Source organism: Diabrotica undecimpunctata, chromosome 7 (genome assembly GCF_040954645.1).
Source record: "Diabrotica undecimpunctata isolate CICGRU chromosome 7, icDiaUnde3, whole genome shotgun sequence".
Classification (NCBI taxonomy): domain Eukaryota; kingdom Metazoa; phylum Arthropoda; class Insecta; order Coleoptera; family Chrysomelidae; genus Diabrotica; species Diabrotica undecimpunctata.
The window spans coordinates 49444130-49472015 of NC_092809.1; the positions used below are offsets into that span (position 1 = coordinate 49444130).

Here is a 27886-nt window from a genome sequence, read left to right on the forward strand (position 1 = left end):
GTTTTATGGAGTGACGTTATTGGAAGACACGTTTCTAGATCAACATATCACCGAGAGGCTCACAAATTAGGATTTGGTACTTACAAAGTATGTGGTGGAGTGATGAGTCCAGATTTGAAGTGTCTGTTTTCCATCTCGACTGTCTGAAGAGAAAAGTCAAATTTCCTGCATCTGTCATGATCTGGGGCAGCATCTCGTCTAAAGGTGTGGAAAAGTTACATTTTATCGATGAGATTGTAAACACGGACAAATATTTGAATATTTTAGAAGAATCTCTTTTACCGATTATGGAACACCGTTTAACATCAGCCGAAGATTTTGTCTTCCAACAGAACGGTACAGGTTGTCATACCTCAAAAAAGAGTTTAAAATGGATTGAAGATCATCGTATACCATTTCTGGAATGGGTTTCTAACAGTCCCGGCATGTCCCCGATAGAGACTTTGTGGCGCGAAATGAAAAAAACTTTGAGAAAACAGGTCCGTCAACGAATTGAAGGAAAAATTGCAAGAAATATGGGATTCGTTTACATTAGAATTTTGTCAGAACTTGGTAAAAACTATGCTTTGAAGAATTGTGGTTGATATTAAAAATAAAGGGGATGTAACTCAGTGGTAAACGTTCACATTTTTTTTTTGTTAATATTACATATTCTATCTATGCGTTTTTTTAAATTTATTATTATTCTGTTTAATCAATAGATTTCATTGCGCTATAAAATATTTTCTATAATAATTAGGAAATTCAAAAATGTTGTTCGATGCATTAAAGCTTTATTTTTGTTCTCTAAAATTTAATTTTCTTATCCATCTAACGTTGAGGCAACTGATATGGAAAGGGGCTCGTAAACCTTGTAATTTTAGTTTTTAAAAGTACACAGACTCGCGATTATCCGAGTCCTGATTAACCGAGCCTCTGGATTAACCGAGGTAGTAATTGTAAAGAACAAATTATGTAAAAAATTAGCTTGGAGAGTGAGATCAAGTGAAAGCGTGTGCGCTGGCTGTTGGTACGCTGAAGAGATGAGTCACTAGCGAGTGTTATTGTTCGTTGATAGATGCAATTTCGTTGGCTAGCGGTGACATTAAAGCAGTTTTCTTGTCACGTTGTCACCAAACGTTACATCTCTCATTTAACCTCTGGACGAAGGAGTTTTAGACGCTATAAAACGGAACTATCATCGAAGGCTTTTCCGAGTGTTGTTGGCCTGGTTGGATGAGGGAATGGCTGTGACAGAAGCCCTTAAAAAGATCACCGTGAAGGATGTGTCTTAATGAATAGCTTCAGCGTGGGATAATGTGAGAGTAACAACTTGATAGCAAAAGTGATGGTGAAATATTTTTCAAATTAAAGCGTAAAGTGATGGAAAAGATGGCAATAACTGTCTTGCTGAAATAGTAGACCTTGTTAATCAGTTACCAACGGAACTGCCGATAAAGGATGAAAAAGTCAACGAGTGGATTATGCAAGATCAGCAAATGGAACTGACTGATGATGCAGTCGTCGACATGGTTATCAACCCATACAATGTCACTGAGGATGACACAGATGAGATAATCGAGAAAATATCTCACTCCGAAGGATTAACGGCGATTGAAGCTGCCCTCGCCTACATTGAGCAACAGGAAGAGTCAACCCCTACCGATGTCATTTATCTTCAGCGTTGGCGCAACATCGCAGGGTCAAAACGAGGCCAGAAGTTGACGCAGAAATCTATCAAAGACTTTTTAAAACATGATGATGATCCAGTACGTAAATGTTTTCCTATCCATATATTTTAACTATGTACTCTGTATACCGGTTTATATACTTCAATTATACATCATAAACTAATTACATACATCATAACTTTTGAATTTTTCGTTTATTTTAAGCAAATATCCGATCTCCGCGTTATCCGAGTTTTTCGGTATCCGAAGTATGTGCGGTCCCAATTAGCTTGGATAATCGCGAATCTACTGTATTCCTTTTCAATAATTCCATACAAAAAATCTAAATATGAAATCGAGGTAAAGCGATCTCGAAGGCTATCGGAAGGGTCCGTTAGTTTTTCTTTCTTTCAGGATTTTGATGTCTCTCATAACCTGGTCCTCCCATCTCTCTCTTGGTCTTTCCTTGGTCTTCCAGTTTCTGGCTTCCATCTGATGACCTTCCTAACCAGTAGGTAGTTTTTCCTTCTCTCTATGTGTCCCAGCCATCTCAGACTGTGCGCTTTAATAAATCTAGCTATATCTTCTCCCTACATAAAATCTCGTATATTATGGTTTATTCTTCTTCTCATTTCTCCGTTTTCCATTCTTATCGGGCTTATAATTCTTCTAAGGTTTTTCCTTTCGAATATTCTTAATATTTCTTAATCTTTATCTTTGAGGCACATTGTCTCAGCCGCGTATGTAACTACTGATCTGATTGCAACTCTCTATATTTTCAGTTTTGTATTTCTGGATAAGTTCTTGTCCTTCATTAGCCTATGATATCTTCAGTATGTTTTGTTGCCTGCTGGTAATCGCTCCGTTGCCAAAACTCACTCCAAAAAAATCCATTTCGGTTGCATCTAAGGTTTTAATAGTTCTTTCTTTTAGCGGTCACACCTTTCTGCTATATTTTTTATGTTATACTTTTTTTTAAATTGCTGTTAAATAGTCTGTGTTTATTTTTATTTGTTACATACTGATGCTGTTTTCTAAACACAAAACGAAACGTTTCCGCAATATATGGAATAGTTTACACTCTTAGCTTTTTCTTTTTCTCCTCTTATCTAACTGATATCTTACAAGAGTTACAGTGTGAAAGAGATTTCATATTTCCATTGTTCTTCACTGTATTTTCATCTTGATTTCATCGCATCCACTATTTCTTCTTCCTTTCTCATTTCCTTCACCCTAAGTGTGTCGAATCATAAATTTTCTTTGGTCTTCTTTTCCTGTTAGTTAAAACATTAAAACGTTAATTTTGTAAAATAAAAATTTGTATTATCCGTACAAGAATTTGTACAGCAAGCCCAACAATCACTAGAAACTAAAAGTTTTGTTGTTTATTAAAAATTGTAATCGGCAAAAAAATATATTATATTGAATAAGAATTTTCACTGTACGTTTATGTAACAGATGTTATCCAGCTTCGGCTTGGTATATTTATTTTACACAAGTTTACAATCCAAGCCTGGAGATGTATAAGATTCAGCGTAATAAAACATACGTTGGCTAGTTGAATTCAGTAATGGAGACCACTGACAGCAAAAACATGATAAAGACAGGAAGAAGAATTTGAGGTGACAGAAAATAAGAAAATAAATAAATCACTTTGTTATTGCAATTTGAATTTAAATTTAGCAGAAGTTAAAAATAAATCGTTTGAATAGATTCTCAGGAAAAAATGTTGCGAATACCTATACCTAACACGTAATTTGAAGAAATGGACAACGTAGAAAACACAGGCATGGCTACTGAAGACAGAAGATTATGGATTGGAAATTTAGACTCTAGGGTTACTGAGTAAGTTTTCTTATTGTTTTAACTCCAGTCTTAACTTCTGACATAATTTTAGCACATTTATTAATCGATCTGTTTTAAAAGTTAGGTAAAAAATAAAAGGGATGCCTTCTGAACTTGTTGGTTTCGTATTTGATTCATTGGGAACAATAGGAACACTATCTAACCTAAATGTGTTTATATTTTTAATTTCTCATTTTTCTATATCAAACAACTTACATTTTTTAAACCATCTGTTGAACCTTGAACTTCTCCTTTGTTGTCTTTAATTAATTCTCACATTGTATGATTGATTACTAATTCTTCTTTGAAGTGCCTTTTCATACTCTGCTTTCTGTTCTTCCCATTTTTAGTGTCCCATTTTCGTTTTAAATATCTCTTGGATCCTGAATTTTGTCTACTAATACATTCTTGCTACACACAATGCATCAATGGTCTTAATGTTCTAGTTTTTAGTATTTTATTTCTTTATTCTTTAAAATTTCTTAATAGACTTATTATTTCTCTTATTATCACAGTTTATGTTACAAATAATATGAATATTACTGTAGGGTCCAGCACCCATGACACTCTTTTAAAATAACAGTTGCAAACTAGTTTGATCTGCTAGTCGTTTACAAACACTTTAAAACCTAAATAAAACACGAAACAACTGGTTTTGGATCAGCTGAGTTATAATAAAATGTTATCAGCTTATAATATAATGTTAAATGGAGCAAACTGCTGGGTATAAGAAAGGCCAATTTTAAAAATTAGCTTTAAAGTTATTCAGTTTTTCTGAAACAAAAAAAAAACAATGCTTCTGTTCACAAATGTATTTCTCATCTTCCATGGACATTTAAACAAATGACATCATGTTCAGATTTCTCGTTAAATTTCCAATGTGAAAAAGTTATTAGTTATTCTGAAAAATCAATAGATTTATGTTTTATGTAATAGCCTGTTCATTTTTACTTATCTCCAACTGTCAATTTTAATGTGTATATACAAAATTAAAATAAAATCTTAAAATAAAAATATCCCTCATTTTTTTCAATTATTTAGTTAATATAAATTTTTTATCCTATTCAAAGTAGTCTAAATAAGATTTTTTGACCAGTCTTTAATTTCCATATAATATGACTAACCTTAAAGTTTTTATATACCAAAATGTTTATATGTTTATCCAAATACACTGTGCTCCAAAATTAACGCATAATTTTAAAAAGCCTGGTAAATCAAATAATTTTAATGTTTCGATATTTGTGCTAATATATTATTGCCACCCCTGGTATATTGTAAAATTTATCGAAAGAACGGTAAAAAACGCTGATGTTTTTACCATTTTTTGCAAAAAAATTAAAAACATGCTAATTGTGCATCATTTTATTTCGAATTTAGTTGGGTTGGATTACATTGTGCTGAACGTTTAAAGAGGTTTTTCAAGTTTATTAAGTGTTTTCTCTTTGAAATGAACCACCAGCAGCAAGAAAATTGAAATTAGTCAGAAAGTGATTGTTTTAGAATCATTACTCTTCACGAAGAAGGATACACTCAAGTAGAACTCGCTGAACGTTTTAACGTCACCCAGTCAACCATTTCAAGAGTGTTAACACGTTTTTCTGTTACTGAAAGTAACTAGAGAAGACCCAGTCAAGGCCATAGAAGGGTTACAACTCCTAATCAAGACTGGTTTTTGACACTTCGTACACTGAGACAAAGGTTTGTTACCAGTACTTCTCTACAAAATGAATTTTTGGATCGTTATAACTTTAGAATCAGCCAAAATACGATTAGAAGAAGACTTGCCGAAAATGACCTACACCCTGGAAGGGCACCAATTGGCCCATTATTGACCAGAGACCATAGAAGGCAAAGATTGCATTTTGCTAGTGAACATGTTGATTGGAATAATGACGATTGGGGAAGAATATTGTTCACCACTGATGAATCCAGGTACTGTCTTTTTTTTGATGACAGGAGAAATCGAGTGTATAGAAGGCCTGGAGAATGCTACGCACAGTGTAACACCGTAGGGACTGTACAGTATGGCGGCGGCTCGGTAATGGTGTAGGGTGGGATTAATTTAGAGGCTCGTATGGAATTAGTTAGAATAGATCGCGGTCGGCTTACATCGCAGAGGTATATAACAGACATTTTAGAAGAGCATGTCGTGCCATTTGCACCATTTATTGAGGATAATTTCATGCTTATGCAAGATAATGTCAGCATGAAAGAACTAATGAATGATATCATAAAAAGAGCAGAAATACCACAGGACTGGAAGAAAGACATTATACTACCAATACACAAAAAGGGCGACAAGAGAAGCTGTAATAATTACCGAGGTATTACTATATCAAGTATTCCTGGGAAGGTATTCGCAAGAATAATAGAAACAAGAATAAAAACCCAAATAGAGCCAACTATGGAAGATACACAATGTGGATTCAGGCAGGACAGAAGCACGCAAGACCACATATTCACAATAAGACAAATAAGTGAGAAAGTAATCAATAAAAATAGAGAAATACATATATGCTTTATTGATCTGGAAAAGGCGTTTGACAGAATACAAAGAAAGGACGTATGGAGGACATTAAAGGAAAGGAGTTGACAGGATAACAATTGATGTAATAAAGGATATGTACAATAATAATACAAATATGGTGAGAACCAACAACGAGGAATCCGAAGAATTTACTACAAGTCAAGGCGTCAAACAGGGATGCGTGTTGAGCCCACTGCTGTTCTCAGTGGTACTGGATGAAGCAATAAAGAAAGCCAAGAGAAGAATGAGAAAACTAACATTAGGATACTGGCAAATGAAACAGACTCAACTATCAGAGCTTTTATTTGCAGACGACATGGTTTTGATAGCAGAAAACAGAGAAGACCTACAGAACAACCTTGAAATCCTAGAAGAAGAACTGTCAAACATAAATATGAAAATAAATACAGAGAAAACAAAAACAATGATAATTTCAAATAAGAGAAAGACACACGCAATACAATTAAACGGAAAACAACTAAAACAAGTGGAACATTTTAAATACCTAGGAGCAATAATTGAATCAAACGGTAAACAAGACATGGAAATAAATGAGAGAATGGGACGAACAGGAAGCTTATTTAACACTATGAAAACAACATTTTTGGGGGAAAAAGAAATACCGGAGGAGGTAAAAAAGGCAGTCGTTAAATCAGTAGTTAGACCTACAATCATCTATAATAGCGAGTCATGGACATTGACTGAGAGACAAAAATCTCGAGTCAATGCTATGGAAATGAGGTTCCTGAGGAAAATAGCAAACAGAAAGAGGACAGACAAAATACGAAATGAAACAATCAGACAAAACCTAAAACTAGAACCAATAAACGAAAAAATAGTAAGATGGTTCGGGCACGTGTGTAGAATGTCGAATGAAAGATTAACAAAACGAGTGTTTGAAACGAGAATGCAAGGGAAAAACAAACGAGGAAGACCAAGAGTTAGGTGGGTAGACGAAATCAGAAAAGAAGTTGAGAAGAAAGGATTGACATGGGAAAGTGCACGAAATCTAACACAAGACCGGATAGCATGGAGACAACAGTGCAAATCTTAACCCCACCAGCCTTACACCTAACGGTAGAAAGGCTTAGGACTAAGTAAGTATGTCAGGCCACATACAGCAAAAATTGTGCAGCAGTATTGTCAGGGGGTTGGAATTCCTGCCATGGGTTGGCCTGCGAGAAGTCCTGACCTCAACCCAATAGAACATGTTTGAGACATCATAGACAGACAACTACGACAACTACCTAATTCACCAAACACATTAGATGAACTGTTTTTGTGGTTGGTTGAAATTTGGTATCAAATTGAGCAAGAAGAAATTGGAACGATTATTCTTAGTATGAGAGATCGTTGTCAAGCAGTAATAAATACCAGAGAAGGCAATACTCGATACTAGTCTAGTATTTTCTTCAACTTTAAAAATTTCAATTGCGTCATTAATTTATAATGTTAGTTTGTTTAGATCAGTTGTTTGTTTGGATGTTTAGATTTATGATGTTATATTGTTAATTTCAATATATTTTTTGTAAAAAAAGAAAAAATTTTTATTTAAGATGTTCTAAAACAACCATAAAGCAGAAAAGAACAAACAAAATTTTTTTCAGTACAATTCAAAATAAGAATTTTAAAATTATGCGTTAATTTTGGAGCACAGTGTATTTATATAATAATGAGCTACAAAAACTTGCAACACAACTGCAACCAGGGGAGGAAGATCAAACAAAATCAGTTTTAGACTTATTGGAAACCAGTTACATTCAGATCGCCTCCTGCTCTAATCCCTGTGCTTTTATGCTGCTGAGATCACAAAATAGTTAAAACGCAATCAGTTTCAGACCGTAGTTTTAAAATAGTTGCGCCATGGGTGCTGGACCTTATGAAGTAATATTATTAAGATATTGATATTAATTTTTGGCTTCCTACAAAAAGCTAAGAATTGATTTACTATTTAAAGTATTTAAATATTATTTCAACTTATGCATTGTTTTTTGTTTATTGGTATCAACTTTTAAAACTGGTGCAAAAATATGGTGCCATTGAAAAATTTGACCTAATTCTACATCGAAATGGCCCTCTCGCAGGACAGCCAAGAGGATACTCTTTTGTCACCTACAAGAATCAAGCAGATGCTGTATTAGCAAAAGAGGTCCTTCATAATCTACTTGTTGGGCAGAAGAATATCACTGTTACCTGGGCTCATAGTGTTAATAATGTAAGTAAATACTTATGAATTAGTAAATAGTATGAATTTTTACTGCACTCTGGCTTCTCAATATATTTTTTATGTTTCAAATACAACAGTATTGTTGAGATTTCAAAATTATTTTTAAGAAGCTTTATCAAATCATTTATTTTGTTATAACCAAGCATTCTTTAATAGATATAATAATTTTAAGGAGGAACCAGATAAACCTAAAGATGACCTTGTGATACCAGCATTGGCAATGTCTAAAGCAGAGCAAAAAACTGACAGAACCTCACAAATTCAAGCAATTGAAGCTAAATTGAAGATGATGGAAAAAAAGAGGGAAGATGAGTTGAAAATTAATGAAACTGTGGCAAGCAAGCCTCCTGTTATTTCCCAGTACCAGCAAAAAACACAAAATGGTGCCACTAGTGTAAACACTAGTGCCACCAATCATAGATATGTAAGACAACGAGATAGGTATCAAAAACCTTACGCTAAGAGTAAATACAGAAGGTGAATTAAAGGAAGTTGAAGTTTAAATACATCGAAGTAAGATCTGTTATTATGTATCGAAGATATTATTTTTATAAATCATAATGGTTAAGAACAAAAGATTGTTTAGGTAAAATAGTTGTAGCCTAAGATTTTTCAATGACGTTTATTGCATGTCAGTTTTTTTCGAAATAGTAAAAAGTGTAGAAAAATGGAAAAAATATGAAAATGTTAAGTTGTTTTATTATAGTTTTGTGTTCGTAAATTGTGAAATATAAAACTAATGACCATTTGTATTTAAAGTCTTGTAGACTTCAGGTTATTTTACTAATTTTTTAAATGTTCAGCTAAGAATGTTGAATATTGGGATTATTAATTGATCAAAATTTTATTATAAATAAATCCAATGGCATGAAAATGACAATAAAAATATAAATACTTTTATTATTTCTAACGGTGCAATCATATTGAGATTACTGTATTAAGTGATGCCAGAGCTATTCAATAAGCTTAGAAGTCAAACAACTGAACTGTTCTTAAATTTTGTGAAATTGTATAACCTCTCTTACTTCCATGTAACAAGATATTTTGATGCATAATCAAGCACAATATATAAAAACTACTGCTGATCAATATCCTTGAGTGTTAGTCAGAAAGTTGATAATCCCTGGCATAACCAACTTATGTAATAGATATTAAAATCTCTCCCATTTACCTAACCCAGGCTTCTTAAATCATATCTTTTGGGTAGACAGTTTAGAGCAAAATTAAATTATCAGTCTTAGCCAAATTGTATGATCAACTTCCATAGAAGATTGTACTGGATTTGATCTTATATTTATCTCAATTTATTTAGGAACCAAGAGTAGCTCTATTATTGGCCATTGGATCAATGACATCTGTAAAATAATTTTTCAAACCAATGTGAAATCATATTGGTTTTCATCAATTCAACAACAATACTCTTATATGTTTTGCAAATATGATTTAGAATGTTTTTGATTTCATAATGACAGGTAGATTACCTGCACTATAAAAAAGTAATCCTGCCTTTGTTATAAGTAGTTGATAAAAAATTTGTCAGGATAAAACTGTTAAAATATTCTTTGCAAATTTTCATAATTTTTCTTCAACTTTTGGATGAACATATATGTTTGCTCCTGTCACCCTTTTTTGTTGAAGGACTGTAAAAAGCCAACGGGCATTTGAGCACTTTCTGTGATGTCCTATCTTTTTTGACGATTGGATCGGCTGTAGGAAATTCACATTAAAAATGACGATTTGAAATTTCTTTATTTAGTTGCGAAAACAACTTGTATCAGCACCCAATAGCACTAAGCGAACGTAAAATTCGTAAAATGTATTTTTTATCGGCTGGAGTGGCTGGCTCAATCTCTTTTAGCTAACTGGGGTCGCGCCGCGCCTTATTTTCGTTCCAAAACTACTCTTTACCGCGTGAAAATAAAAAACATGTTTTTAAACGAAGGGGAGCCCACTCAAGGTTAAACAAAAGGTTTTATGACATAATAAATAGTATCTTCCAACGAGGGAAGAGAATATTGAGTGCAGGGAAATTAATATTGATAACGAAGAATGTTTTCTACAAATTAGGATCGAACAATATACTCTTTAGTTGTTATCAACTAATAAAAAATGATCACATATATGTTTTTTGTAAGTTCTTTTTTAGTTTGTCCATTATTCACAGCTCCATAGGTAACAGTTCCGTCACATTTAATGGTAGATAGGCTATTCTCAATATACTGTTTATTCATGTTAAAAATACAAAATCTTACACACTCAAATATTTACAAAACCTCAATTAAAATTAAAATTATGTTTTGATTGGTATGCCTCTTCATGAATCTAAGGTTTTCTAGAATGTACTGTGCTGGTACAGTAAGAATTCCCAATCTTTTATAAGCCTGACGGTAGGCTTCCCTAAATCCCAAACCATTAAGGAGCCTCCCTGCCTTTCTCGCAGACCAAATACTCTGAGTCTCAGCTGCATGACACCAGACAAGGCTAGAGTATGAAATATGTGAGTGGAATATGGAGCGGTACATAGTACATATAGTCTCCAGTGAGACACATTTTAAAGATTTCTCAAAATAAAGAGACTTGTTTTTTGCATAAGTTATTAATATGTGGGCTTCTCTGTAATTTTGGGTCCAAGAACTGCTAAAAATCCAATCTCGCCCTCATTGTGAAAATCACTTGTTTAGTTTTTTTGTTGTTCAAAACAAACCTATTTACAGCAAACCATTGCTCAGTCATTTGCCTTGCCACCATAGAACCCTCCAGTTATCACCTCCAAAGGCCACTGTAGGGTCATCTACAAAGAGTGTATATTTAGCCTTATGTTCCATGTTTGGAAGATCATTTATATAAATCAAAAATAAAATAGGGCCCAGTATTGAACCCTTGGGTACTCCAATATTTCACACACTCTCTGATGATAACACCCCACCAACCCTCACAACCTGTACCGTATCTTTCAGATATGATTTTATGAGCTCAATAGTCTTGGAACAAAAGTTATATTTTTCTAATTTCTGCAAGAGGATTTCATGGTTGACCAAGTCAAAAGCCTTGCTCAAGTCACACAAAAAGACTGAGTTAAATTGAAGCTTATGAAATGACTATAATATACAATATGAGGTTTATAATGCCTAAGACTGTATTTTTATTTTTGGGAAAACTAAATTGAGAATTTCAGAAAACATACCTCAAAGAAATCTACTATTTGTAATGTCATGCACTTTTCCACAATTTTCTAAATAATTAACAGTAGTGAGACTGGCCGATAATTATCTCGCAGTCCTCTTTTTTGAATATTGGATAAATGATTGTTTTTTTTAAGGACATATGGAAAAACATGTTGTTTGATGCAGATATTAATTAGATTAGGAAGTGGAATTATTATATTTTTTATTGTTTTGGTGAACTTTAAATTCAGTCCAAGATTGTCACAGCTGTTTTTATTTTTTAAATTATTGATAATATCCCGTACTGTATTGAAAGTGACTTTTGAGAAAAAAATTGATTTTATATATTTATTTGAGTTATATCTATTTGATTCAGATTTAAAACTGGGATATCTTTGATCAAGTAATCTGTGAAAAGTAGTCATTAAAGATATTTGGACTGATATTAGGAGGTTGGCTAGTATTTTTCTTAACACTACGATGTTCATTTATGATTTTTCACATAAACTTTATTGGATTACTGAAATTCCTGATGATTTTGTTATTTGCCATGATTCCATATTGCAAGTTTGAATTGCATTTTAAGGTCTTTATATTATGTCCTCTCAATGTCTAGTGACCGATACTGTTCTTAAGCTGTTCTAAAAAGTACAGTTGATCACACATAGTTTTTAAATCATTGTTAAACCAATTAATTTTATTAGTTTGATTGACACTTACCATATACCTCTTCTCTGGGAAAGGTTAAAAGGCTACTGTTTTTACATCTGGATGTCAGGGAGCATTTTTTTACAAAAAGTGCTTTTTCTATTATATTTCTTTTTTTACTTGTTTACCTTTGGAGATTTAGAAAACCAGCCTATAAAAATGGCAAAAATAATCCACCGACTTTTTTGAGATCTGTAGGTAAGTAGACATTTCACATCTTTAAAATGCCAGCTTCTTTTCTCTTCCTGTCATTACGTTCATGTTAAAGAGTTAATGCATGAATGCCAGTAGCATTGGTAAAAACCATAATTGTTTCTGTCTTAAAATATAAAATCCTAACAATAAAACACTGAAAACTTTTGTTTTCAACACTTCCACAAAATTTATTTTAAATTATCACTACAGCTGTTTCGGCCAGAGTGCTTTTCTCAAGTGATCTATTTTTGGTATGTGTTTACACTTTATAGTCTTTAACTGAATAAGGTGAGGAGGGGAGAACTGTTTGTCTCAAGTTGGTCATTCAGAATTATGTCTGTGTTTTTTAATTTGTTAATTTCCATAGATTCTAATAAAGATAGCTTAGGCCTTTATTTAAGGCCATTCAAAATAAATACCTTAAACTATCTTTATTAGAATCTATGGAAATCAACAAATTAAAAAATACAGACATTATTCTGAATGATCAACTTGAGACAAACAGTTCTCTTCTCCTCAACTTATTCAGTTAAAGACTATAAAGTGTAAACACATACCAAAAATAGATCACTTTAGAAAGGCACATTTGCCGAAACAGCTGTACTAAATTTTGTGCACGTGTTTTCAGTGTTCTATTGTTACATAAAATGAATTTCCATCAAGTAACGGTCGAATCCATCACTTATATAAAATTCTTATGCTGCTCATTTTAATGCTATCGATTTGATTTGTTGCCCAAAACAAATTCAGAGAACAACTTTTATCTTTTGCATAACATTATTGATAAAGTATGTTTTGCATAACACATATTTTATCAATTACTGAACACACACACCTCTGTGTGTTGATCATGCACAGTGTGGGGTTCATAGTATCTAATTCTTTTAAGGAACTGGTAAAGGAAATAAAAACAATGAAAAATAGGAAAAAAAACTTATGTAATTAATTTTTTTAATATAAAAGTTCATTGATTATTAAAATTCCTTAGCGATAATATAGGGTGATTTTTTGGGAGTTCCAATTAGACGTTTTAGAGAGACTTGACATAATTAATGTCTGAAAATTTAGGATGAGGGGTTTTTAGATACGCCCAATTGATCGAAATACTGATAAAAAAATATAGCAAACAAAATGTTTTCAATTTTATTATCTCTTTATAGGTTTCAAATAATCGGAGATTGTTCCAAAATAAAATTGATCATATTCCATGAAACACTCTGTGTAAGGTACCATAACCTTATATTGAGAGAATTCTCAGGAGCTGTCCTATCGAAATATGTAATAATATACGGGGTATTAGATTTAAAATATGGTAGTTTCAGTCAACTTCCGGTGTAGTCGGATGTGGTAGGAGAATATTGTAGATTAATTGGACATATCTAAAACTCTCCATCCTAAATTTTCAGATATTACTTACGTTAAGTTTCTCTATAATGTCTAATTGCAACTCTCTGTATAAATAAATCTAAAATACTGTCAATGAGTAATTAGTTATATATTTCATAAAAAAATTCTAAAACAACTCAGAACAGACATGCAATAGAAGTTTTAGAAGAAATAATAAGGTAATTATCTGGTATGAGGGTACGCCTTAAAAAAGCGAAATTTTTACACTATAAAAAATATCAAATTTTAATGGTTTAAAAGTAGTAAAAACGATAAAAAATGACATTAAATAAAAGATTAAAACAAAGTATTAGAGTATCTAAAATTTTTACCTGAAAAGCCAACAAAAATACCCAATTATTTTAATCATGAAAATTGTATGCAAAGATACACAATGTTTAAAATTTCCAAAATTTATACATCTTCTATAGTTGAGAATCAAATTTGTAGGCAGTAGATTCTCAGAAATGTGAATGTGGTAAAGCGATGACATCGTTGCCAGTTTATGATGATAGATATTCTAGCAATGTATATTTTAATCATTCACATGCAGCAAAATTATCATAGATTAATGATAGTTCTGTATTCGTTAAGGTATCTAATAAAACGTATTTATTAACATCAATATTATGTATAATATTATATTTATATACAATATTTATATATAGAAAACATCTAAAAGTACCATAATATTCTGTATAAAAGTCATACTTGACAACGTCGTGTTCTTAGGACCAGTAGAAAGGAATATTAGATAAACGTTGCCATAAGATAGATAGAGATAAATTTCTCATTGATTTCGTAGTTTAGCATTCAGTACCGTATCGTTCACACTGTTGCAGTGAATTTTAAAAGTTAATCTTAATATATTATATATGATATGAGACCTATGTAACTTTTAAACAAGAGCAAAGTATATTGGAGTTAGAGAAAACGTATTTTAGTTTGAAAAATAATGTTAACAAAATAAACGTACTTATATACGAAAGTAACCTTGATAAAGTAGTTCGACCTTCACAGGAAGTCAAAATATTAATCATCGTATGAAGACAACTCGTCGGATGATGAATAGCTATGTCGATCACTACTATTTACATTCATAATTATTGGTTCAACCAAAATATCCATTCTTGTGTCTAAATCCAACATTCTATCTTCTTTTATAATGTACCTTATACAATTTTTTAAAACTTAAGTGTGACTTTTTTATGGCAGAAGCTAACAAGCTTTTTACCTCCATTTTAAAAGTTTTGTCTTGCCACTTGTTTTTTATTTAAGCCCATTTAAGCTCGATAGGGTTCAGCTCACAATGATATGGAGGGAGGCGATGAACAATTATGTTGTTTCCACGAGCCATTTCATCGACAACATATTTCTTGAATTCGAGTATATGTATCCTCGCAAGATTTAATAATTTTACCTTCAACCTGTTGTCATCGAATGGTATATTTTTTGAGAGAGCCAGTTGATGATGTCACCTTTTCGCAGGCAGTTGTTGGTGTTGGCTCCAACCGTCGACGTCGACTGTGGTATGACGCATTGTCCATAACAACGACAGAATTTGCTTCTAGGTTTCGTAGAATCTTTGAAAACCAAGCTTCGAATCTTAGAGCGTCCATTTCCTCATGGTAATCCTTGGTTTTCTTGGATTCGAATAGTAACAAGCCGTTGTCTAAAAAACCCGAATTTCTGCTTATATCTATTATTATGAGCCTCTGTCACTTACCCACTGGTGTTTGTTTTTAAACCTGTTGAAAGCCCTTCAATGAAGACTTGTTGACGACTTTTAATTTCAAAATCTTGCCACACCTTTGACACAGTATGACCTTCTTCTTCACGACGATAATCTCGGATTTTTTGTAAGTAATGTCTCCGCCACAAGATAATTTCATATTTTTTTATAAGAGCACTGTTCCTGCCTCTTTTCATATATTTGATGTTCATTTGCTCTAATGTTCGCAATAAAACACGTCGTGATATTTTAAGTATTGAATCATCGAAATTTATTTCGACTTCAACTTTCTTTAAGGTTGGAATTTCGTTCCGAAAAATGAAAGCGTGGAATTTCCTCCGAATAGCATATTTGGTGTCATCTTCAAGCTGGATGCGTTTTCTACCTCTGATTTCAATGTTTTTAAGAGATGCATTACCCGATTTGCCTTCATTATGTTTAAAATTTTTTAGAATTATGTATACAGTTCTTGTCGACACTTTAGTCAAAACACCACACAGAGTAACTACATCGTTGATCAACATACTTTTTTTGCTTTTACGGAGTCCAAATTTCACGTTGTATATTTTTTTCCCATCGAAATATTTGGGCATCGTTTACTTTGACTGCTCTCGCCATCCATATTCCTCACAACACTAAAGTTCACTGCTTCGATAATCTAATGAAATAATTAGACCAATTTCAGAATTTTATCTCACACCGAACGATTTAATAAAATTTTACGACTTCCTGTCTTCGCTGTCGAAAAAAACTACTGTGTAAAAAATGTAAAATATTTACAATGTGTTTATGTGAATTATGTCCTGTTTACTTTAATAGGAGAACAACTGTCAATAATAATCATATTCCTACATTAACGTGATATATTTTAAATAGGTATTTCTTTAATACGAGTAGCTTTGTCGTAATTTCTTATGAAATTTTTCGTACACTACAATAGCGTTGAAACGTCACTATTACTTCTAAGAATTTACTGATTACAATTTTGATTCTCGAATATATAACAATATGGCGGATATGCGCATAAAGTTAAATTTTATGTACGTTCCACAGATAGTAGAAATTGGTCTGGAAATACAATATTTATTATCTTAATTTCAGATTTCCGTTTATATTTTATTAATGAAAATGTAAAACTAGGTTTTATAATAAATTTTATAAGAGCTACTAAGTCAATTTATTCAAATACTTGTGTATAACGTACAGATTTTCTACCAATAGTTGAAATGTTATGGTAACCCAGCAGTCATTTTCAAAAGACAACGTATTTTCTATAACTATGGCAACACTGATGAAAATTAGCTTCCTTGGCATATAACAAGGTTTTTATCTTAGACAAGGAAAGAGAGGGGACGCGTAATCGTATGGAATTGACTGAAGCCTAAACCGGCACCAGAAAGGTTGCCAAGTCATATTTTATTTCTTCACTAGATTGGGAATAATGATGGCGGTCACATCGAAACTGGCTTCACTTTTCGAAGGTTTATTAAATGAGTGTTACCTGTCCTCTTTCTTTCCTTGTCTAATGTTTTTATCTTCATCCACTGTTATTGCTTGTCGTTTTATAGTAGTCGCTATGAAAAATAAAACCTATTTTGAATGAAAAATACATAAAAATTAACGTTATGCACCCAATAAAATTCATTGTATCTTAATCACTAACTTAAACAGAATCGATTGATATAAACTACAGATAGCTCGTACCCTTATATTAGAGTTGTAGGTACCAATTGAAAGTTGTACATATTTAAGTAAACACCGACTAAGAAAATCAATGTATCGGGAATACTGCCATTTTCATATTGACATAATATTATCACTAATTATTTATTCCTAGAATAGTAATCTTTTTTTTTACATATTAATAATCATTCTCGTCATCCAGACTTCATAATTTACTAAACACAGATACTAAACAAAAAGTCATTCTTAAATAAAGCATTATTTTTTGTGTGGGAACAGTACTTTGGGTGTCTCTTTTACTCCTAATCACCACATTCTTCTTTGCCACTTTCGTATTATTTTGACAATACGAAAATTATTCTACGAATTGGTGGCTGGTCATAGAGCTCAAGGAAACTGAATTTGTTCCAGACTTATCCGATCTTCCTTTGGACTATGCTTACGCTCACGCTAAAAATACGTGCCAGTAATTTTTGGGCCGTCTGGGCTTCCCAAGCGTTTTCATAAACTTATCGACACAACACTGACTGAAGCTTCTACTGGATGAACTTGAGGATATCTGAAAAGACATTTTCTCGTTGTATATACTTGTTATTCTGTTAAATATTTAAAATATTTCCAATCCGGAAATCTTTTGTAAAAAAATCTTTATAATAGAAATTACATATACCAAAAATTTAACCTGTTAATGTTTACAAATTGGCGTAGTGTGGTAACATCAATTTGACATCTGACTTATTTGGCCTTGATCTTGTAGGCCTTAGACATATTTTTAGTGAATTTTGAGAGGTATTAATATTGGTATTTTTGAAATGCTGATTTTTTTCTTTTAGTATTGGTAACCATATCTTGCTACATTCCACTTAGGTGTTTGCTACAAATTTTTCTTCATTTAGTAAGATGAGGGCTGCTTCTTTGAATTTAGCTGTTTTTACTGTCCGTTATTTTCATTGCTAATGATGCATCTTTTTCTTAAATGAAGTTTCTCCCAGATAAAAGTTTGCGCTTTTACACTTTTCGATTTGGTTTTAAGCCTTTATCCAACCAATTTTCTTGGAAGCGTATTCTTAAATCGTTATCTTTAATTCTGTGAAGATTGTGTTCCTTCCTTCTTTTCTTTTTAATAACTTTTTTTTAACAATATAGTGTCATACGCCTTTTGAAAATCGATCAAGATCACCACTGGAGGCCTATCATTGTACTTAATGGTTTAGTCGTTTAGTATTTGAATCATACAGTAATATAGATTAAAAGTATGTATCTTAAATTTAATGTATTTAATAAGGAAGAACTTAAAAAATATTTTTGATTGAATTTAAAAAATAACAGATAATAATATCAAACATTTTTGAACACATGTTACATTTAACTGTTATAAATGTTAAAACAAACATTTTATTATTATTAAAACTTGATACTGAATAGTTTTTATTCATATTTAAAATTGTCAAAATAAAAATTTACAAACAATATTTTGTGGTTTTTTATGGAAAATGTCTCATTACTAGGGAAGCCTGGGTAATAATGAGCACTTTTTTCTATCAACCAGAAGTCTTGCAAAAGAAATAATCAAATTTGAAAACATATCTGTACAACAAGTACTTATATTTGACATATAATGTCAAGCTGTCATTTGTCTCAGTGTTACTCATGCCTGGGTAACAGTGAGACAGTATAGATTTTTACGTTAAAAAAAACTAAAAAACCAAGTTTATATGAGTATGTGCAAAAATATGCAAAATACTTATCTTTTAGTCCAGTCGTCAGAGAGTTGACCCCTAAAAATCATACGAACAAACTGAATTTTGCCGAGAATATTAATTTTGGGACACCGAAAAAATGCAAAAAAGTTTAATACTTTAAACTCCGGACTTCCCCCTAAAACCCCCCTCGCAGGGGGGTAAAAACGCAAAAAAATCGATTTACTCAAAATCTGTACGCCGCGCCGCAGAAAAAAAGTTTCAAATAAAAAATATAGCTGAGATAATTTTAAACAACAATGTTTATCAGCACTTTTTGTGTAGAATGAACGTTTCTCTCAGAAACAACGCTTAAAGCGATCGTCGATTTTAAATGTCAGTTCCTCGCGCAAAATCAATGTTCAATAAAATTTGTATCAGCTCGACGATAAAAATTCGATATCTTTTGATCCAAGTGTCCTATCGCCAAAATCAAGATGCGTTTTAAAGGCAAATAGAGCACCCTTCGTATGCAGTTTCCGTATTTTGTCGAGAGTAAACTCAGTTTTTATAAAGGTGTTAAATAAATAAACGTGACGCGACTTTTGTCATTTTTTGTGATTCTCGTGAGATCAATAAAACTGATCACTTTCATTGACATAATAATCATCATAAAAATTTCCATTTTTAGGAATCAATCTTTAAAACCTATGACATGAAATTTCAATTTTGATTTATGGCAACAAATATGAGGCATTTGAAAAATGAATAAAAAACGCAGAATTTATTGTTTTACATTCCAAACGATCGCACGTCACGGGAAATGCATCCAAGAAGACGGTTTTGGGTGTAGTTTATAGCAGAAGTTTGATTCTCTTGAAAAACGTACTAGTGTAATTAAAAAAGAAGTTTTAAACATTTTAGATAGTTTGTTATGTGAAAGTTTAAATCCAGCGTTTTTAAATTTTAAATGTCTCACATTGCCAAAACTAAAAACTAAAATTCCATGCTATAAGTTTTAAAGGTTAGGCTCTAGTAATCAAAACTTTATAGTGGCCAGTCAATGATTAGGGATAATAAGGGATAGATTATATTGATCTCATGAGAATCATAAAAAATGGCAAAAATCGCGACACGTTTATTTATTTAACACCTTTATAGAATCTGAGTTTATTTGCGGCAAAATACAAAAATTGCATACGAAAGCTGAACTCTTTACCTTTAAAACGCATCTTAGACTTTTGTTGATAGGACACTTGAATCAAAAGATATCAAATTTTTACCGTCGAGCTGATACACATTTTATTGAACATTGATTTCGCGCGATAACTGACGTTCAAAATAGATTTTCGCTTCAAGAGTTGTTTGTGAGAGAACGGTTAATTCTAAACAAAAAGTGCTAATAAACATTTTTGTTTAAAATTATCTCAGCTACCTCTCAAAGAACGGAGCGGTGTTAACGCATATTCATCAAATTGAGATTTAACTCGAAAAAGAAAAACGAATTTTGTCGTTTGGTATAGCCGTAGTTAATTGGCTTTGGTAATAACCTCTCAAAGACCTTCATTGAAATTGTAGCAATATCTGGAATTGCGGGAAAATAAAATTCGACTTAATTTTCAGACTTTTCCTCATAAAAGTTACCTCTGCCTCATTGGTCTGTGTTGCACAAGAAAGTAGCTTTCCGATGTAGTAAACAGACTATGCTTTTGTATTCTCTGGCTTGAATTCTACCAGAACTTGATCAACGATCTCAAGAGTTCTCGACAAATTCAGGTTTAAATCGGTCAGTTTATGCATCAGAATATCATTCTTCTTCTTGATCATCTTCATCACTATCTTTCGCTTAACACTCTTAGGTTTCTGTTGTTCTATTGTACTTTTATTTTTTTGTTTCTGTCTTACTTCCAGCTTAAGTTTCTCAGGAGTATTAGTAGGTATCATCGTTTTTTCCTTCCTTTGACCTTTGGATATTTCTTTTCGTGGTTCATTAGGATATCTCCTAATTTCTTCAGGACTTACAAACTTGTTAGCTACTTCTTCAGCTTTCTAATTCATTGGATTGCGGGGAAGGGTTTGGTTAGTTAACGGCAACTGGGGTATGTCAGTGACAAAACAAGACAAAAAGTCAATATCTGTGAGTATTTCCCTATTGAAAGGATATATTCCACATTTTTTAAAGACTGAGGAAATATTTGCGGGAGTCATTGCTCGTTAATATGCTTCTGCACAATCTGCATCTTCATAAATCCTAACTGGCTTTCCAGAATGATTCATTAACCAGTTATCTACGGCAGCATTATAAGCTAAGTTGAAAGGCTTAAAAATACCTACATCTAAAGACCGCAGCTTATTTTTTGCGGTGAAAAGGTAACGATAGTAACGCCATTTTCTTTGGCCACATTGATCACTTGGATAGACACGTGGCTTTCATGATTGTCATAGAATAAAACACTTGGGTTTTCTTTTGATCTGGATGTGTTTATAATAAAGTGTTCCATTACTTTTAAAAATAACTCAGCATTCATCCACCCAGACGGGGACGTAAGTCCTAAAGTACCGAATGGAGCACCAACAATCATATGCTCCTTAAAATGAACATGTGGGAAAACCATTACAGGTGGGAGATGATTTCCTGCAGCATTAATTCATCAATCAAAGCATCAATTGAAATTGAAAATTATAATTTTCCGTCGTTAACTCTTTCAGTGCGTTTTATCACGTTGCATACATTATCAAAGAATTTATTTACGTTGTAATTATTAAAGGATGCTAGCCCTTGATAAACTGCATTCTTTAGGAGTTTTCAAGGAAAGGTTTACATTTTTCCTTATAACATTTCTCATCCATTCCTCTCCTGTCGTTTTATTATGGGACCATGTCGGTAGAATTTTCAAATGGTTTATGGATGCCAATTCTTAGACCAGTTTTCTGCAATCTGTAAGAGGTAATCCATAAAAGATCCGGGAGCATTTTATAGGGTAATCTCCTAAGACTTTTTCCTGCTCGGTACTAAATACCTTATTTACAGAATAGTGAGCTGTACACCGAATAGATTCCTCTGCAATTTTTTCTTCACATATCTGAAAAAAATTAATATCGTATGACTATCTGTGAAATATTAATGAGAGCAATTATTACTTCTGGGTAACAGTGAGACATGTCTCATTGTTACCCATTTACCATAAAACTGAAAAAATGTGATACTCTTAAAAATATTAAGAATTGCATCAAGTTACTAATCCACACACACAACATAAAAAATTCTCAAATTTTAAGTCACACAGGCCGGAAGATATTTCAAATGTCTCACTGTTACCCATATCTCATTGTTCCCAGGCTCCCCTATATACCTAACAGAGTTCATACAGACCAGAGCAGGTTTAAAAATCGCCTGCTGGCGAGAACTACAATACCAGTTTTTTTAATATAAGAAAGAATCTAGGGGTTATTGCAGAATAGTCTGCCATTTTTGGGCCTACGGTTATGCAAAACAGGGGTACAGTAGATGGTGCTGTAGACTAGCGCGGAGATTCATACTGTGTTTTCTGTACTTTTACATTTTTTTATAAATTTTACATTTTAAATAAATATTTTTAATTTTTAAAATTTAGTAGTGTAATTTTATTATTTATTTTTGTTTTATTTTACGATTTTTTTACAATCATCGATTTACTTATTTTTCCGTCGACCGTCCATTTATGATCAATTTTAAAACTCTCAAAATCATTGATTAATGACCCCTATTAATGAATGATTTTCTATTAATGAACGATTTTATTATAGGCAACACAACATACATTGCTTGCATAAATTAATTTAACCATATTTAACGCTCTGTGATTGGCAGTTACCTGTGGTGTAGGCAACCAAACATACCTATTTATATTCCCACTAAAAAATTATTTAAAATGAAGTAGCCGCTGTAAGTACTGTCTGTCACTGTATGTCATTATTTATCGTTAAGTAAATAAAAATTTAAACTAAGATATTTTCATTTCTGAAAAGTACGGTCCACGGAAAAGTTTTGTAACGAACTCGTGAATTAAAATGGCGATTAACAATCTCGAACATTAACGCTATATTACGTTACTATTACGTTATTATTACGTTACGAACATTAACGTTAATATATCTCAATTGTTAATTGCCCTTATTAATACACTTGTTGGTTAAATAACTATAAGTTTTTTATTAAGTTAATTATTTATTTTAATAGTTTTCTCTCTTCTCAATTGACTCTCATCGTCGAGTAAATGTACTTTTCCAACTATTTCGTGTCGCTAATTTCTTGACGATAGCATTTTATTGTAGGGAAAAAATGAGTACAACGCCATTATTGAAGCTTCGCTTCAAAAAGATAACAGGATCATTGTTAAGAACTACATATTAGTGCCCAGAGTTTTACTGAAAGTATTTATTTTAGACTTAAACTGAATCAATCCAAAATTTTAGATATATTTTGTAAAAATAATTTTATATTATTGTAAAATGGCTTCCTGATCTCCTAAATTATAATCAAACAGTTTGATCATTTCGTCTACTTGGCCTATATTTCTATGTATGCATATACTTGAATTTACGGTTCACCTAATTCGCTATCGAAGAGAGGTCTCCCGACTTCATGTTGCTTCGTATAGATGTCACTGCTAGCGTACGAGGCTGTTATTTTAATTATAACGGCCAAATACTAGACTGCATTTCATTTCAGCTTCCTCATCTCATTTGAACTTCCACAAGTGTTTCTGATGAGAGTTGATATAACTCGAAACACGTGTAGAGCAATGGTGGAATTCGAATTAAAATGAAATTCACGAAACAGATATGCCTCATTACAAATATAGCGTCGGTGCATGGTCTTTCCGACCTAAAACCTTGTTGTTCTGCTAGTGTTATAATTTCATTCAGTTTATTTGTTATCACTTTGGTTGTTAATTTTAGTGTTGTGTTTAATAAATTAATTCCCCTGTAATTTTTCTGATCCGATTTATCTCCCTTTTTGAAGAGAGGTATTAGAATTTAGAATGCTTGATTATCATTCTTAAGGAATTCTGTTTTGATCTATTATTTTTTGGATTAGTTTTCATAGTTGTTTGGTCAGATCTGGTCCTCGGTACTTTAGGACTTCATTCGGTATTCTGTCCTCTTCTGGTGATTTTCTATTTATTAATTTAGTTAATGCTTTCTTTACCTCTGTTCTGTTCTATATTGTAAAAAGGCATTCTTTTTTTCTTCACATTTTGTCTTCACTTCCTCTCTAAACAATGGTGTTTTCTTTTTTGATATGTTAGTATTCGTTACTTTCCTCTCTCCAAGTGATTCTGTTGCTGCGTTAATTATGTTATTTTTGAGTTTTCTCCAGCTTTCCCCGATGTTATCGCTTTCGAATATTTCATTCCCAGCGATCTTCTCTGATATTATTTTTCTGTATTCGTGGATTCCGTATTGTAATGTATCAGCCACATACCCAAGGGAAACAACCCCACCCCCAAGCGCAATCGTTAATCAGTTAGTCCGGTATGTACCAAGTCAACATAGCAAGAAAATAAAAGAAACAAAATAAGGGGTAGTTAGCCTAGAAAAGAATAATAAGAATTAATAAAATAATTATTATATACTCCAAATTAAATAAAGAATAAAAAAATTCGACATAGTTTAACGTATACATTTCAAATTAAACAAAGAATGACAATTCGACCTAGTTTAACGTGTATTACACAAGTTTCGATATCAGGTCAGCTCCGAATGTTTAAAAATTACGACACCTTAGACCTTCGTTGGAAAATAATACAACAAAGCGACACACCAGCGATAAGAATTGAGCTGAGTTATCAGGGCACACCATCGCATGATCCATTTTAACACGTGGAGCAGATGGCACGATCAGCAAAAACTCTAGGGGAAAACGGTAAGACGCGACGATTTACTTCGGTACTGTGATGGAGTAATTGAGGGTACGCGTTCGCGGGACATAAAACGAAAAAAATTGGTCAACGAGGCAGTAGTGTTCGGGCGACCGAGCCAGTGAGTGCTCGACGATCTAGGGGAGTGCTAGTCGTTCAGCCGTCCCGGTGTGTTCCGCTCAGTTAGCGCGGCATTGTATCCGACGGGAATGGTAGAGAGTATAAGTACCGAATTTTCTTCTCTCTTAAAATCGTGATAGCGTACAGTACTCCCAGAGTTCATTCAGACTGTTCCTGAGTTCCAGTTCGAACTACAAGGCGTATTCTTTAGCTAGGGCCTAAATACGCTAAGGTAACTAAACATAAATACTAACCAATGGGTGAATACAAATAATAGTAGATTGTCCACCTTTTATACTCATTAGTAAAGTCTCTTCTCGTCTCCTTTCGCAAAATTTGATAAAACAATAATTAGCTATCTCGTATATCTTGTTGTCTTAGTTGTAGATTTACGATTTATTAATATATAGTAAGTTTGAAATTTGGCTTTTGTTCTTTCCCGGCCCGTTTCAGATAGAGACTAGAAGAGAACACACTTTTCGCTTTGTACATCTCTCCGGCTTCTAACGTAAGCCAATAACCTCTAACTCTTTACAGGGCCTGCATCTGAACGTCCTTCATCCCCTTATCCAAATTTTTCCTACCCTCTAGTAAAGCCGCGAGGGCGGAATCACGTCCGTTCGGACTAGTTGGACCAGTAAGCCTTGCCTCCGCTCGCAGAGTTAAGTATCCCTTAACATTATAGACGTGGATGTTACATTGGTGACAGCGTTTATTACAGTATTTAGTTCTTCGACTTTGATTTTTATTTGTGTTGGCACCGCTCTCTTGGGTGTTAAGTATTTCAGGATGATTATTATTTTACATAATACTAGGCCTTTTATTTGATTCCTTATAATTAATTGGGAGATATACTATTTTTCGTGTCAGAACAAATGTTTCAGATAACTTGTTTTTAACACTTACAAAAGTTCCCTAGCTTTATTTATTCGTTGTAGTAATCCTAAATTCAACATTCATGCTGCCTAGAGTATTTCAGGATTCGACGAGAAACCACATCGCGAAGGATTCAGGTTTATCACATAGATTCTGAGCTCATAATATTTAGCGTCTATGCTTCCACGCCATAAAGTAATATTGACCATGTGCAATATCTAATAAGTTTTAGTCTTAGACTGAGATTGAGGTGTGAATCGGAAAGAAGCCCCTGTCCTTACTACAGTAATAAAACTATCCCTGGCTTGAGAAACGTTATTATGTCTAACAATGTTATATTGTTGTTAGACATAATAACGCTAAATTCAACATTTGCATCATTGAATAAGATATGTCACATGGCAGCGTACTGGGACTACTAATCATCTTAATATTTTACTTTTTTGCAGAATACCACAATTGCGTCCGTCGCAGATGTAGCTGTATTATTATTATCTAGTAAAACCCAGTAGTTATACCATCTGCAAATCAATCCAATTTTACTTGAAGCACATGGTATAACCAATGGTGAACTAAAGTCTACGTAATGAATTCAGTGCTGATCAATTTTAGAACCCGTCGAAAAATTTACTCTTCGCTGACACTAAACAAAAAAAAATATCCAAACCAAACTCAAGAAGTTGGATCTCAAGTTCAGAAAAAATGTACTGGCTCTTCGGTGGAAAGTCTAAATTGCCACTAAAGAACTGTGCAAGGCCATACTGAAACCAATTTGGTTGTGAGGTGTTCACCTGGGTGATGTGCCAAAATAGTACATTTAACAAAACTATAGGTCCTGCGATTTCAATCGAAAGTTCTTAGAGCAATTATTAACGTACTATAGTATATGAGCAATTTAACGATCCATAATGGCATGAACGGTCCTTTCGTAAGAGGTGAAATAACACTTGAGGCAACCAAACATGAAGACCGAATAAAAACCATGATAACGAAATAATTGAAAATCTACCATAATTAACCAGCAACTGTAGCGAACATGTCCATAAAAATTACTATATACTAAAGTCTTCCAGTGGCGGCTGGTGTGTTAAAATTTTGGGTAGGCCAAGCCAGCAAATTACAAATAGCTATGTGTAATCAGTGGCGGATCCAGAGGGAGGGTACACGGGGTCATAACCCCCCCTAAAAATATTTGAAAACCCACTTATCCTATTGGTGGTAAGACTAAAACTGACCTTGCATCACAGAAAAGTAATTACTCTAGATCCAGGACCTCCCCAAAAAAAATTCTCTAGCCGCCAGTGTGTGTAATACATATATTTTTTTTGTGAGAGTGGAAATCTTTTTTTTTCGAATTTTACGATTTTTTTTAAATTTATTTGGGCAACCGTGCACTTGTTTGAAGTTGTGTTGTTTGTTTAAAAATATGTTACAATTATAGATTATGTTGCATATTTTTTTATCATAATTTAAAAGAAAATTTATATTACAATTCGATAATTACGTTACAAGTGACAAGGATGATCGGCGTAGACCCGATCGTCGGGTGCCTAAACAGCAAGCATAAACACGACAATATAAATCGTTGTCCGGCAAGCTGCTTAACTTCAAACGCTTTTTGTACGGGGATCTTATGTGAGCTGGGTCCGCCAGTTCCGATCGGGCCTATTAATGATATTTAAACTGCCTAAATACGATTCGATGCTGTCTGTGGTAATATAATAACATAGTTGTTTTAACGGACGCTAATGTTTTAAGTGATTTAGTACATTTAAAAGTTATTTACATGCATTACCATAATTTTTGAATATATGTTTTTCAATTTTAAAGCTCTTAAAACTATTGGGTAGGCCCGGCCTATCCTGCCTACCCCCAAAAGCCGCCACTGCAGTCTTCATAGACGAAAATAGTCAATACGAAAAAAACTACACAACTTCAGCTACAAATCCCATCCAATACCGTCTTTGTGGAGGCATTTCCCGTGACGTGCGATCGTTTGTAATCTAAAAATTCTGCAATTTTTAGTCATACTTCAAATATGTTATAGATTTTGAAGATTAGGCTCTAGCAATACAAATTCCACTACGACCGGTCAATTAATGTGATAAATTTTATTGATCTCATGAGAATCGTAAAAGATGGCAGAAATCGCGCAACGTTTATTTATTGAACAGATTTATAGAAACTGGCTT

General features: G+C 33.0%; 2 protein-coding genes across 2 annotated transcripts in view; both read left to right on the plus strand.

Moving 5' to 3' along the window:
• Nucleotides 1-1463: 1463 nt before the first annotated feature.
• On the plus strand, nt 1464-18588 carry LOC140446364 (uncharacterized). Its single transcript, XM_072538907.1, has 3 exons — nt 1464-1752; nt 7959-8236; nt 8421-18588. Exons 1-3 carry the CDS (start codon nt 1464-1466, stop codon nt 8727-8729), a joined length of 876 nt encoding a protein of 291 aa, XP_072395008.1. The 3' UTR covers nt 8730-18588.
• LOC140445304 (uncharacterized) overlaps nt 3257-27886 on the plus strand; it is a 162383-nt gene continuing 137753 nt past the window's right edge. The window contains exon 1 of the mRNA XM_072537262.1: nt 3257-3494. The gene's annotated coding sequence lies outside the window, so the exon portion shown is untranslated. The remainder of the gene's footprint in view (nt 3495-27886) is intronic.